At 41.8% G+C, this 12268-nt stretch overlaps 1 protein-coding gene across 1 annotated transcript in view; it reads left to right on the top strand.

The window, feature by feature from the left end:
• The window catches only part of LOC139411904 (glutamate receptor ionotropic, delta-2-like), a 275808-nt gene that overhangs the window by 190889 nt on the left and 72651 nt on the right, over positions 1–12268 (top strand). The window contains exon 10 of the mRNA XM_071158656.1: positions 8807–8945. Within this exon, the coding sequence (XP_071014757.1) occupies positions 8807–8945 (139 nt within the window). The remainder of the gene's footprint in view (positions 1–8806; positions 8946–12268) is intronic.

Below are 12268 nucleotides of genomic sequence, written 5' to 3'. Positions count from 1 at the left end.
CGTAAACTGTATGCAAATTGATGGCGTTATTTGGCAGCTAGCCTCATAATGGGATACTTGATGGGTTGAATAAATTGCAATCACACGGAACCCGCCGGTTTGGCTTGGTGCCAGGAAAATAAAGGCGACATGCAGAGGAAGTCCCCAGCTCGGCCGGCGTGTTTTCCTTAAGTTATTTATCACCAGGGCACTCTTGAAAAGAAAGGAAATAAATAAATAAACCTAACAGCACTCATCAGGAACTACAATCTCAGGCTCTCCAGGCGCCTCTGAGATTTAAAGCTTTACAAGGTAACTACTATAAACCTTTGAATGTTCTGCACCAGTAGCATTAAAGCATTTTTTTGAAGTTGACTTTAACTGCTGAGTGTCAGAATTGGAGAGGGAAGATATTTCCTGTGTCAAAGCAACCAGTGCTTGTATATTTTATTAATGTACTGTTATATTATGCTCTGTTCCTGCTAATTTCGCTCAAAGCAAAACTAAGGCAAATAGCACAGTGAGAGATCATTCTTTTTTTGACTTGCATAAAACCTAATAGTGTGTTTTCTCTTTATGAGGCTAACCTTTCTGTTAAACATAAAACCGTAAAGAAAGCTTGTATATACAGTAACAGCATCAGTGATATTTTGAAGGTAGTGTCGATGTAGTTGTCACATATACTTGAGAACCAGAGGAATTGTATAAGAATCATTCTTTCCATGGCAGATGTCAAGTGCAGATAGAGTTGCAAAGGGAGGGTATATTACTGGAAACGTTAGAAGTCTACCTAGTAAACTTCCAGAATTTTTGTAACTTTCAAGTTTTGGGGGGGATTTTATAAAATTACATGTAGTGGTCATTTTGGGTTACTTCATATTATCACACATCTGTAATTATCTCACTTCATATTATCACACGTCTGTAATTATCTCACTTCATATTATCACACGTCTGTAATTATCTAACTTCATATTATCACACGTCTGTAATTATCTCACTTCATATTATCACACGTCTGTAATTATCTCACTTCATATTATCACACGTCTGTAATTATCTAACTTCATATTATCACACGTCTGTAATTATCTCACTTCATATTATCACACGTCTGTAATTATCTCACTTCATATTATCACACGTCTGTAATTATCTCACTTCATATTATCACACATCTGTAATTATCTCACTTCATATTATCACACGTCTGTAATTATCTCACTTCATATTATCACACGTCTGTAATTATCTAACTTCATATTATCACACGTCTGTAATTATCTCACTTCATATTATCACACGTCTGTAATTATCTCACTTCATATTATCACACGTCTGTAATTATCTAACTTCATATTATCACACGTCTGTAATTATCTCACTTCATATTATCACACGTCTGTAATTATCTCACTTCATATTATCACACATCTGTAATTATCTCACTTCATATTATCACACGTCTGTAATTATCTCACTTCATATTATCACACGTCTGTAATTATCTCACTTCATATTATCACACGTCTGTAATTATCTCACTTCATATTATCACACGTCTGTAATTATCTCACTTCATATTATCACACGTCTGTAATTATCTCACTTCATATTATCACACGTCTGTAATTATCTCACTTCATATTATCACACGTCTGTAATTATCTCACTTCATATTATCACACATCTACTAATGTAGTGTTGTGGTGTTCCAGTCCTGAACACTATGACTACTAATGTAGTGTTGTGGTGTTCCAGTCCTGAACACTATGACTACTAATGTAGTGTTGTGGTGTTCCAGTCCTGAACACTATGACTACTAATGTAGTGTTGTGGTGTTCCAGGCCTGAACAGCATGACTACTAATGTAGTGTTGTGGTGTTCCAGTCCTGAACACTATGACTACTAATGTAGTGTTGTGGTGTTCCAGTCCTGAACACTATGACTACTAATGTAGTGTTGTGGTGTTCCAGTCCTGAACACTATGACTACTAATGTAGTGTTGTGGTGTTCCAGTCCTGAACACTATGACTACTAATGTAGTGTTGTGGTGTTCCAGTCCTGAACACTATGACTACTAATGTAGTGTTGTGGTGTTCCAGGCCTGAACACTATGACTACTAATGCAGTGTTGTGGTGTTCCAGTCCTGAACACTATGACTACTAATGCAGTGTTGTGGTGTTCCAGTCCTGAACACTATGACTACTAATGTAGTGTTGTGGTGTTCCAGTCCTGAACACTATGACTACTAATGTAGTGTTGTGGTGTTCCAGTCCTGAACAACATGACTACTAATGTAGTGTTGTGGTGTTCCAGTCCTGAACACTATGACTATTAATGTAGTGTTGTGGTGTTCCAGTCCTGAACACTATGACTACTAATGTAGTGTTGTGGTGTTCCAGTCCTGAACACTATGACTACTAATGTAGTGTTGTGGTGTTCCAGGCCTGAACAGCATGACTACTAATGTAGTGTTGTGGTGTTCCAGGCCTGAACAGCATGACTACTAATGTAGTGTTGTGGTGTTCCAGTCCTGAACACTATGACTACTAATGTAGTGTTGTGGTGTTCCAGGCCTGAACAGCATGACTACTAATGTAGTGTTGTGGTGTTCCAGGCCTGAACAGCATGACTACTAATGTAGTGTTGTGGTGTTCCAGGCCTGAACACTATGACTACTAATGTAGTGTTGTGGTGTTCCAGTCCTGAACACTATGACTACTAATGTAGTGTTGTGGTGTTCCAGTCCTGAACACTATGACTACTAATGTAGTGTTGTGGTGTTCCAGTCCTGAACACTATGACTACTAATGTAGTGTTGTGGTGTTCCAGTCCTGAACAACATGACTACTAATGTAGTGTTGTGGTGTTCCAGTCCTGAACACTATGACTACTAATGTAGTGTTGTGGTGTTCCAGTCCTGAACACTATGACTACTAATGTAGTGTTGTGGTGTTCCAGTCCTGAACACTATGACTACTAATGTAGTGTTGTGGTGTTCCAGTCCTGAACACTATGACTACTAATGTAGTGTTGTGGTGTTCCAGTCCTGAACACTATGACTACTAATGCAGTGTTGTGGTGTTCCAGTCCTGAACACTATGACTACTAATGTAGTGTTGTGGTGTTCCAGTCCTGAACACTATGACTATTAATGTAGTGTTGTGGTGTTCCAGTCCTGAACACTATGACTACTAATGTAGTGTTGTGGTGTTCCAGTCCTGAACACTATGACTACTAATGTAGTGTTGTGGTGTTCCAGTCCTGAACACTATGACTACTAATGTAGTGTTGTGGTGTTCCAGTCCTGAACACTATGACTACTAATGTAGTGTTGTGGTGTTCCAGTCCTGAACACTATGACTACTAATGTAGTGTTGTGGTGTTCCAGTCCTGAACACTATGACTACATGGCCTTCTTTTCTTTTTTTTCATTTGCCTTTTCTTCCCCTTCAGTCAGAGTTAGGAGAAGAATGGCATCTCCAGTCAGAGTTAGGAGAAGAATGGCATCTCCAGTCAGAGTTAGGAGAAGAATGGCATCTCCAGTCAGAGTTAGGAGAAGAATGGCATCTCCAGTCAGAGTTAGGAGAAGAATGGCATCTCCAGTCAGAGTTAGGAGCAGAATGGCATCTCCAGTCAGAGTTAGGAGCAGAATGGCGTCTCCAGTTAGAGTTAGGAGAAGAATGGCATCTCCAGTCAGAGTTAGGAGAAGAATGGCATCTCCAGTCAGAGTTAGGAGAAGAATGGCATCTCCAGTCAGAGTTAGGAGAAGAATGGCATCTCCAGTCAGAGTTAGGAGAAGAATGGCATCTCCAGTCAGAGTTAGGAGAAGAATGGCATCTCCATTCAGAGTTAGGAGCAGAATGGCATCTCCAGTCAGAGTTAGGAGCAGAATGGCGTCTCCAGTTAGAGTTAGGAGAAGAATGGCATCTCCAATCAGAGTTAGGAGCAGAATGGCGTCTCCATTCAGAGTTAGAAGCAGAATGGCTTCTCCATTCAGAGTTAGAAGCAGAATGGCTTCTCCATTCAGAGTTAGAAGCAGAATGGCTTCTCCATTCAGAGTTAGAAGCAGAATGGCTTCTCCAGTCAGAGTTAGGAGAGTTAGGAGCAGAATGGCGTCTCCATTCAGAGTTAGAAGCAGAATGGCTTCTCCATTCAGAGTTAGAAGCAGAATGGCTTCTCCATTCAGAGTTAGAAGCAGAATGGCTTCTCCATTCAGAGTTAGGAGCAGAATGGCATCTCCAGTCAGAGTTAGGAGAAGAATGGCATCTCCATTCAGAGTTAGGAGCAGAATGGCATCTCCAGTCAGAGTTAGGAGAAGAATGGCATCTCCATTCAGAGTTAGGAGAAGAATGGCATCTCCAGTCAGAGTTAGGAGAAGAATGGCATCTCCAGTCAGAGTTAGGAGAAGAATGGCATCTCCATTCAGAGTTAGGAGCAGAATGGCTTTTGCAGTCAGAGTTAGGAGAGTTAGGAGCAGAATGGCATCTCCATTCAGAGTTAGGAGCAGAATGGCTTTTGCAGTCAGAGTTAGGAGAGTTAGGAGCAGAATGGCATCTCCATTCAGAGTTAGAAGCAGAATGGCTTCTCCATTCAGAGTTAGAAGCAGAATGGCTTCTCCATTCAGAGTTAGAAGCAGAATGGCTTCTCCATTCAGAGTTAGGAGCAGAATGGCTTCTCCATTCAGAGTTAGAAGCAGAATGGCTTCTCCATTCAGAGTTAGGAGCAGAATGGCTTCTCCATTCAGAGTTAGGAGAGTTAGGAGCAGAATGGCGTCTCCAATCAGAGTTAGGAGCAGAATGGCATCTCCAGTCAGAGTTAGGAGAGTTAGGAGCAGAATGGCTTCTCCATTCAGAGTTAGGAGAGTTAGGAGCAGAATGGCGTCTCCAATTAGAGTTAGGAGCAGAATGGCTTCTCCATTCAGAGTTAGGAGAGTTAGGAGCAGAATGGCGTCTCCAATCAGAGTTAGAAGCAGAATGGCTTCTCCATTCAGAGTTAGGAGCAGAATGGCTTCTTCATTCAGAGTTAGAAGCAGAATGGCATCTCCAGTCAGAGTTAGGAGCAGAATGGCTTCTCCATTCAGAGTTAGAAGCAGAATGGCTTCTCCATTCAGAGTTAGAAGCAGAATGGCTTCTCCATTCAGAGTTAGGAGCAGAATGGCTTCTCCATTCAGAGTTAGAAGCAGAATGGCTTCTCCATTCAGAGTTAGGAGCAGAATGGCATCTCCAGTCAGAGTTAGGAGCAGAATGGCGTCTCCGGTCAGAGTTAGAAGCAGAAAGGCTTCTCCATTCAGAGTTAGAAGCAGAATGGCATCTCCAGTCAGAGTTAGGAGCAGAATGGCTTCTCCATTCAGAGTTAGCAGCATAATGGCCTCCCCATTCACCTTTAGATATATTTACAAGCATTCCAACAGCCATGAAAGGCTCTTCACAGTGTTTCATGGCTTTTCCCCTTGGATTGGAAATCCACTTTGGGATGAGTGTCCTGTCTGCACTGTCAGGACCGTGCGGCTGACCTTAAAGGATGCTTTTTAGTGCGATGTGAACTCCTTGACTGGCATTGTGACCATCATAAAACAGCCATTCTCCTTGGACTCACTTTGGGAAAATATTTTCCAAGCTAGCTCTGTGTACAATGAGGTAAAAGCAGGAAGGGTAATGGTGTTGCCTGGGCAAACATGTTGAAGCATTAGGAGCATGACTTTGATCGCCGCCTCCACTGTGTTTTAGGTTGGAGCTGAGTTTAACAAATCACCACACGTGTCCTCATTATTTCTCTCTTTCTCTATACAGATGTATACTGTTTACAGAATGAATTGTTTGAATCTATGTGCATGTATATGCATGGAGAGCGAGAGAGAGAGAGAGAGACCTGGGAGGAGTAGCATTGGCTCTAGCCTGGCTGGAAATCAAAGGCAGACAAGGAGAACCTGGTGAAAATGGAGCAGCTCATTTTCTGTTCATAGCAGGGTGGCTTTGAACCGAGACGCAGGACTCCCTGATAGAAGTTTCATTACACTCTGGCTCATTTTTGAAAGATCAACATCCTATGACTGCGTCCCCCTGCCATTGCAATCTCTCTCTCCCTGGCAGGCCTTAGCTCTCCCCTGAAGTTATCTCTTTTCCCGTTCACACTGAGAATCCACCAAATAGTCTCCCTCGCTGTTATAATCCCCACCCAGCCGAGGATGAGCCGTCCGTCTGGGTTTTATTCAAGCTAATGTAATGGACAAGCATATCTGCACTCTTTTGCCATGTGAACATAAGGGGCTTTCACGAGAGACCGTTATGATCCAAATGGATTGCATTCACATTGATTCCCTACGTGGAACAGTGAACTTTTTGCTGTCCTATTTGAACCCCATCAGTCTGGCTATTGTGGCTGTAGCTATAGTAACACACACTGTTTACAAACCGCCTAGCCATAGCAAATGGTATGCTAGCTTGCTGATTGGCTAGCTAAACAGACTTGAGACAATCTCAACATAGCAATCCGGAATTGGTTTTATTTCGAACACTATTACGTCACACATGGAGATTGTTATGCAAAAAGGTGAGCAGCATGCCAATCGCTGTTATTATCCATCCAACCCCAAGGAACAAGACCAGCTGGCTTTGAATGAATGGGCATCCAGTGTTATGGCTTTGTCTAGGTAACAAATGCTTTCATACTCAAAAGCTCTAAAAAGCCGTCTCTAGCAGATTGATCCACATCCCTTTTTCCTAATGTGACAGTCCCTACTGGAGGGGACTTCTGTGATTTATGACTGTATACGTTACTGTCTAGATATGGTTCATGATTCCTTTAGTGTATGTCAGAAATGATGGACGGGTTCCATTGAATGTATCATATTGTGTCCCACCAAAATGGAAACAAGAGGATATGAATAGCATTCAGAAGACAATGGAGCAAGATCTTCAGGGTACTATGGGAGCAAGATCTTCAGGAGACTATGGGAGAATGATATTCAGGAGACTATGGGTGGATGATATTCCGGAGACTATGGGAGCGTGATCTTCAGGAGACAATGGGTGCATGATCTTCAGGAGACAATGGGAGCATGATATTCAGGAGACTATGGGAGCGTGATCTTCAGGGGACTATGGGAGCATGATCTTCAGGGGACTATGGGAGCATGATTTTCAGGGGACTATGGGAGCATGATTTTCAGGGGACTATGGGAGCGTGATCTTCAGGGGACTATGGGAGCATGATCTTCAGGGGACTATGGGAGCATGATCTTCAGGGCACTATGGGAGCATGATCTTCAGGGGACTATGGGAGCATGATCTTCAGGGGACTATGGGAGCAGGATCTTCAGGGGACTATGGGAGCATGATCTTCAGGGGACTATGGGAGCATGATCTTCAGGGCACTATGGGAGCATGATCTTCAGGGGACTATGGGAGCATGATCTTCAGGGGACTATGGGAGCAGGATCTTCAGGGGACTATGGGAGCATGATCTTCAGGGCACTATGGGAGCAGGATCTTCAGGGGACTACTTTTTTTTGTAAAGTAAAAAACATGAGCTGGCGCACACCAATCATTTGTTTGTGTGTGGAGGTAAACTATAAACTATAAAAATATAGAGAGTTGCACACTCCATATATAAACTCCCAGTCATTTATTGGGTAAATTACCAATGTTTCAGCATCACTGTGCCTTCTTCAGGGTCAGAATATTTTAGTCAAGAACACCCGATTGGAAAAACCCAAAGCATGTCTTTTATCAAGGAAGAGACATGATAAGGAACTTGACTTTGTGGGCCTTCTCCTTTCTAAGTACAAAACAATCACTTGTGTTGTATGAAAACCAAACATACAGTCAAAGCACAAAATAACATTTAAACTATTATTGTTCATTGAACAATAATACACAATACAATAACTGAAATATACAGACAAGAGTACATAAATATAACATAGACAGGGGTATTATGAGTCAGAAGAGAATGTACATTTGTCAAAAGTATTTTTTGCAAGTAGTGTTTTTTTGTTTTTACATTACTAAATAACTTCACCATGATGTTTCACTTCTATTTTAAATCAATTAAAGAGGGGTTTGTTCTCCTCCCCTACTTCATCTTATGACTAAAGAATATTCTAAGAAACTCAAGCAAATGAACTATGAAAATGAAAATCGGGGTACATTTAAGAATATTTAAACTACTCTACAATAGCAACAACATTTAAACAGAACACACACAGCCTTCGGGCAATATGAGCTCATGTCAACTGAACATTTCCTTCATAAGACAGATAAACCCAGAGGACGGCACTGGATAGAGTGGGTGTCAAATATTTGATGAAGTCTTTGCTGAAGGGATTGAAATGCCTGGCACTTATTCCACATGCGAGCACAATGATCTGCGAGCTACAAGGATAAATGAGGCTAATTTTGAACAGGCTTCAATAAAGACGAGGCTTCAGTTCTACAGATCCATCATGGAGCCGGGGCTGTCTTTTCTAGGCAGAGACTCCCCTTTCCCTCCCCTCCAGCGCCAAGGAAAGGTTTTTGCATCAATACAGAGAACAAAACAGATGTGCTCTAGCCTTGTTTGAGCTGCCTGGCTGAGGACATACTCACTCTACATACAGCACACATCTGTCTCCTTATGAAAATGTGAAGAATGGAAGAAAACAGAGTTGGAAAAATATTGTGTCCAGTCCACGCGCACTGGAAAGTCTGACTTGAATGGATGTTGTCTTGCGTTTGAAAAGTGAAATATCTTCCCTTGTGGAAAACGTTAATTATGCACAACCACACCTGACATTTGGCTGACTTTAACCTCTTGTCTCTGTTGTCCTGGTCTTATTTTCAGGTGGTGAAGTTCCGTATACCACCCTGGCCACGAGGATGATGATGGGGGTATGGTGGCTCTTTGCTCTAATCGTCATCTCCTCCTACACGGCCAACCTGGCTGCCTTCCTCACCATCACCCGCATCGAGAACTCTATCCAGTAAGTACCACACCACTACTCCGGGTTGAAGTTTCCCCAGGTACAGATCTAGGAGCAGCTTCCCCAATCCTAACCTTAACCATTAGTGGGGGAAATTCTAAACTGACCCCAGATCAGCATTTAAGGGCAACTTCATCCTTTTCCCACACCACCTCTGTCTTCATCATTGAGTGAAAACTGTCACACAGTATCAGAAATGTTTTACAGGCCAGGGTTGTTAAAATAAGAAGGGATGATATTTGTTTCAACATTTAATTGGGACTAGACTATTGGTTAATGTGGTTTCTTCAACCCACATGCTCATTATGTTACAGACCTTGATGTTGGATACATTTCCATTCAGGATATGTTATGTTGGATACATTTCCATTCAGGAACTATTATGTTGGATACATTTCCATTCAGGATCTGTTTTGTTGGATACATTTCCATTCAGGATATGTTATGTTGGATACATTTCCATTCAGGATCTGTTATGTTGGATACATTTCCATTCAGGATCTGTTATGTTGGATACATTTCCATTCAGGAACTATTATGTTGGATACATTTCCATTCAGGAACTATTATGTTGGATACATTTCCATTCAGGATCTGTTTTGTTGGATACATTTCCATTCAGGATCTGTTATGTTGGATATATTTGTGGGTATAGTACATATTACATGTTTGTGAAATTGAAATTCAACTCAGCAGTGTGTGTGTGTGTGTGTGTGTATGTGTGTGTGTGTGTGTGTGTGTGTGTGCGTGTGCGTGCGTGTGCGTGTGTTCTCTGGCTTACTATCAATCTGTCAGACCTGTGCTGGTTTCCAGAGCACAGACACACACTGATGCACAAGACATGCACACATACAGTAGATTTACCTTTACCCAGACACACACACACACACACACACACACACACACACACACACACACACACACACACACACACACACACACACACACACACACACACACACACACACTGCTCAGGACCTCACAACGCAGTTGACAGACTGTGTATATAAATTAATCCTTGTGGGAATATGCAGCCGTCCCACTGGACACAGACATCAGTTCAAGGTTTAGTTTTGATTGGTTGAATTCCACGTAAAATCAACGAAAAATGCAAATCCAATCCGTTTTCCAGGTTGATTCAATGTCATCATCCTACTCTTCTCTCTGTATAAACCGGGCAGCCTGCTGTTTTTGGAAAGATAGAGCGTCTGTCATCCCCCCTCCAGGGGACAGTGAGGTCCTACGTTTTTTATTGTGTGTGGCACAAATCAGATCTATCATCCTGCAGGTGACGTCATCTGTGGCAGGTAACTGTTTTACGAGGACTCCATGGAGGACTCTATGGTGATTTAGGAAGACTAAACTTTGTGCACTGTGCAACGCTAAAAGAAGACTAGAGTTGACCTGGGGGAGTGTGTGTGAGTCAACAGTTAGTAACACTCCTCAACCTCCCACGCATGTCTTTAATAAGCATTTAGTAAGCCTTCTCTCTATTTGCCGTCTCGTCGTCATGACGCGTAAATCCCCACCGCTCGTTGGGCTAATCAGATTCCAGAATGCCTAGCAGTGATATAGTTAATTGTGCTTTGCAAGAAAATCTCATCTCGCTGCTCGATCTCACACACATACAGAGAGAGAGAGAGAGAGGGGGAGAGAGAGAGAGAGAGAGAGAGAGAGGGGGAGAGAGAGAGAGAGAGAGAGAGAGAAAGAGAGGGGAGAGAGAGAGAGAGACAGAGAGAGAGAGAGAGAGAGAGTTAGAGAGACCCCCCTTTTATTTTTCTACTTGCATGAGATGTCATTAATGAGTCCTTCTCAGATTGCTCCGTTCTACTTCTATGCAGCTAATTAGGATTTCCATAAATTTCAATGTATTATCTTTAATGTGTAGACTCTTCTGGGGTCATTACTGGAATAATTAGAGCCTAAATTCCACACCCAGGGGCCTGTTGTTTTAAAGAGGAGGGATGTGCTGCCTCAGTCAGGAAACCTTGCACGATTTATGAAATGTGCTTTGAGGGGGGGGGGGGGGGGGGGACTGTGATTTTTTAATTAGATGGTCTGTGATCTGATAAAAGTTTGATTACCATTTCACCGAGTTTGGGAAGTGGAGCTCTCGCATCTCTACCCTCTTTAGTCCTCATTCACATTTCAATCTATCTCTATCTACAGATAAGGGCTCTATAGGAAGGAGCCATATAGATTGTCTTAATAGCTATTTGCTCTGGCATCTATAGATGCCATCTATAGTATAGATCATTGAGTCAATGAAGCTGAATGGCTTGGCACAGTGACAAGAAGAAATATACATATATTTAAGTAATAATACTCTGAGGCAGGGCTGTGGCGGTCATGAAATTTTAACTGCCGGTCTCATGGTAATTGACCATTAATTAAAATAAACACTGAGGAGGACCTTTGGAACGTCCACATTTTAAAAAGTATAATAAATCCATTTAATATAGCCCTACACCATCACAGGAAATCCATGATTTATTTTAGACGGGTCGAAAAATACATGATGTAGTCTATTTCAGAAGAACATACTCTAGAGTTGTCCTTATATTAGGTCCTGATCTGGCTATGCCAGGATATGGCTGTGGCCTACACCAGTTCATTTAGCGGACAAGATTTGCTTATAATTCCGTGGCATTATTTTTTATTATTATATTGTATGAAGAATACAATTGAACATAGATAAATAAAATAGGAAGGATATTTTCTACAAATGATTTCCAAGGAAGTGCGCACATGCAGCTATTCTGTGTTGAGAGGTTAACTATATTCTTAATTTAGAGTAATTTATGCAACTTTAGTTGTGATACAAATGTTGGGCTGTATGTTTAGATTTTTTACCAATTCTAAGGGTGCATGATATGACTCTAATGATGATTTGAAAAAAGTTGCTTTGAAGGCATGATTTGTTTTTTTTTGCGCAGGCTGCACACACTTCATCAGTCTCTCATTCACAATTATACAAGCACTTGATAATATTCTCACCAGGCCTCAAATTTCTCGTCGGCATCCCCCTTGTGTGGCCATAATGCCCCCTAAGAAATCCATGACTTTTGCAGTCAAAGTGGCATTTGTGCCCTTAAGCTGATTATAATCATTGTAATTCCCTTCTCCCAACTGCCTTGCTCCGAAGCACCTCTCACTCACATACATGGCTCTCTCAGATATCTCAATTCTTATTAGCCAATGCCCATCACTTGATCGTGTCCTTCTCGCAGCTAAGTAGGCTACAAGTGAAGACAGAAACATCAGAGACACAACGGCAAGGCGCATATTGAAGATGTTAGAGGAACTGGCCACGTTTACTTTTT

Source organism: Oncorhynchus clarkii, chromosome 6 (assembly GCF_045791955.1).
Source record: "Oncorhynchus clarkii lewisi isolate Uvic-CL-2024 chromosome 6, UVic_Ocla_1.0, whole genome shotgun sequence".
Classification (NCBI taxonomy): domain Eukaryota; kingdom Metazoa; phylum Chordata; class Actinopteri; order Salmoniformes; family Salmonidae; genus Oncorhynchus; species Oncorhynchus clarkii.
Note: the sequence above shows the minus strand (reverse complement) of the source record. Positions and strands in the feature narration are given on the sequence as shown.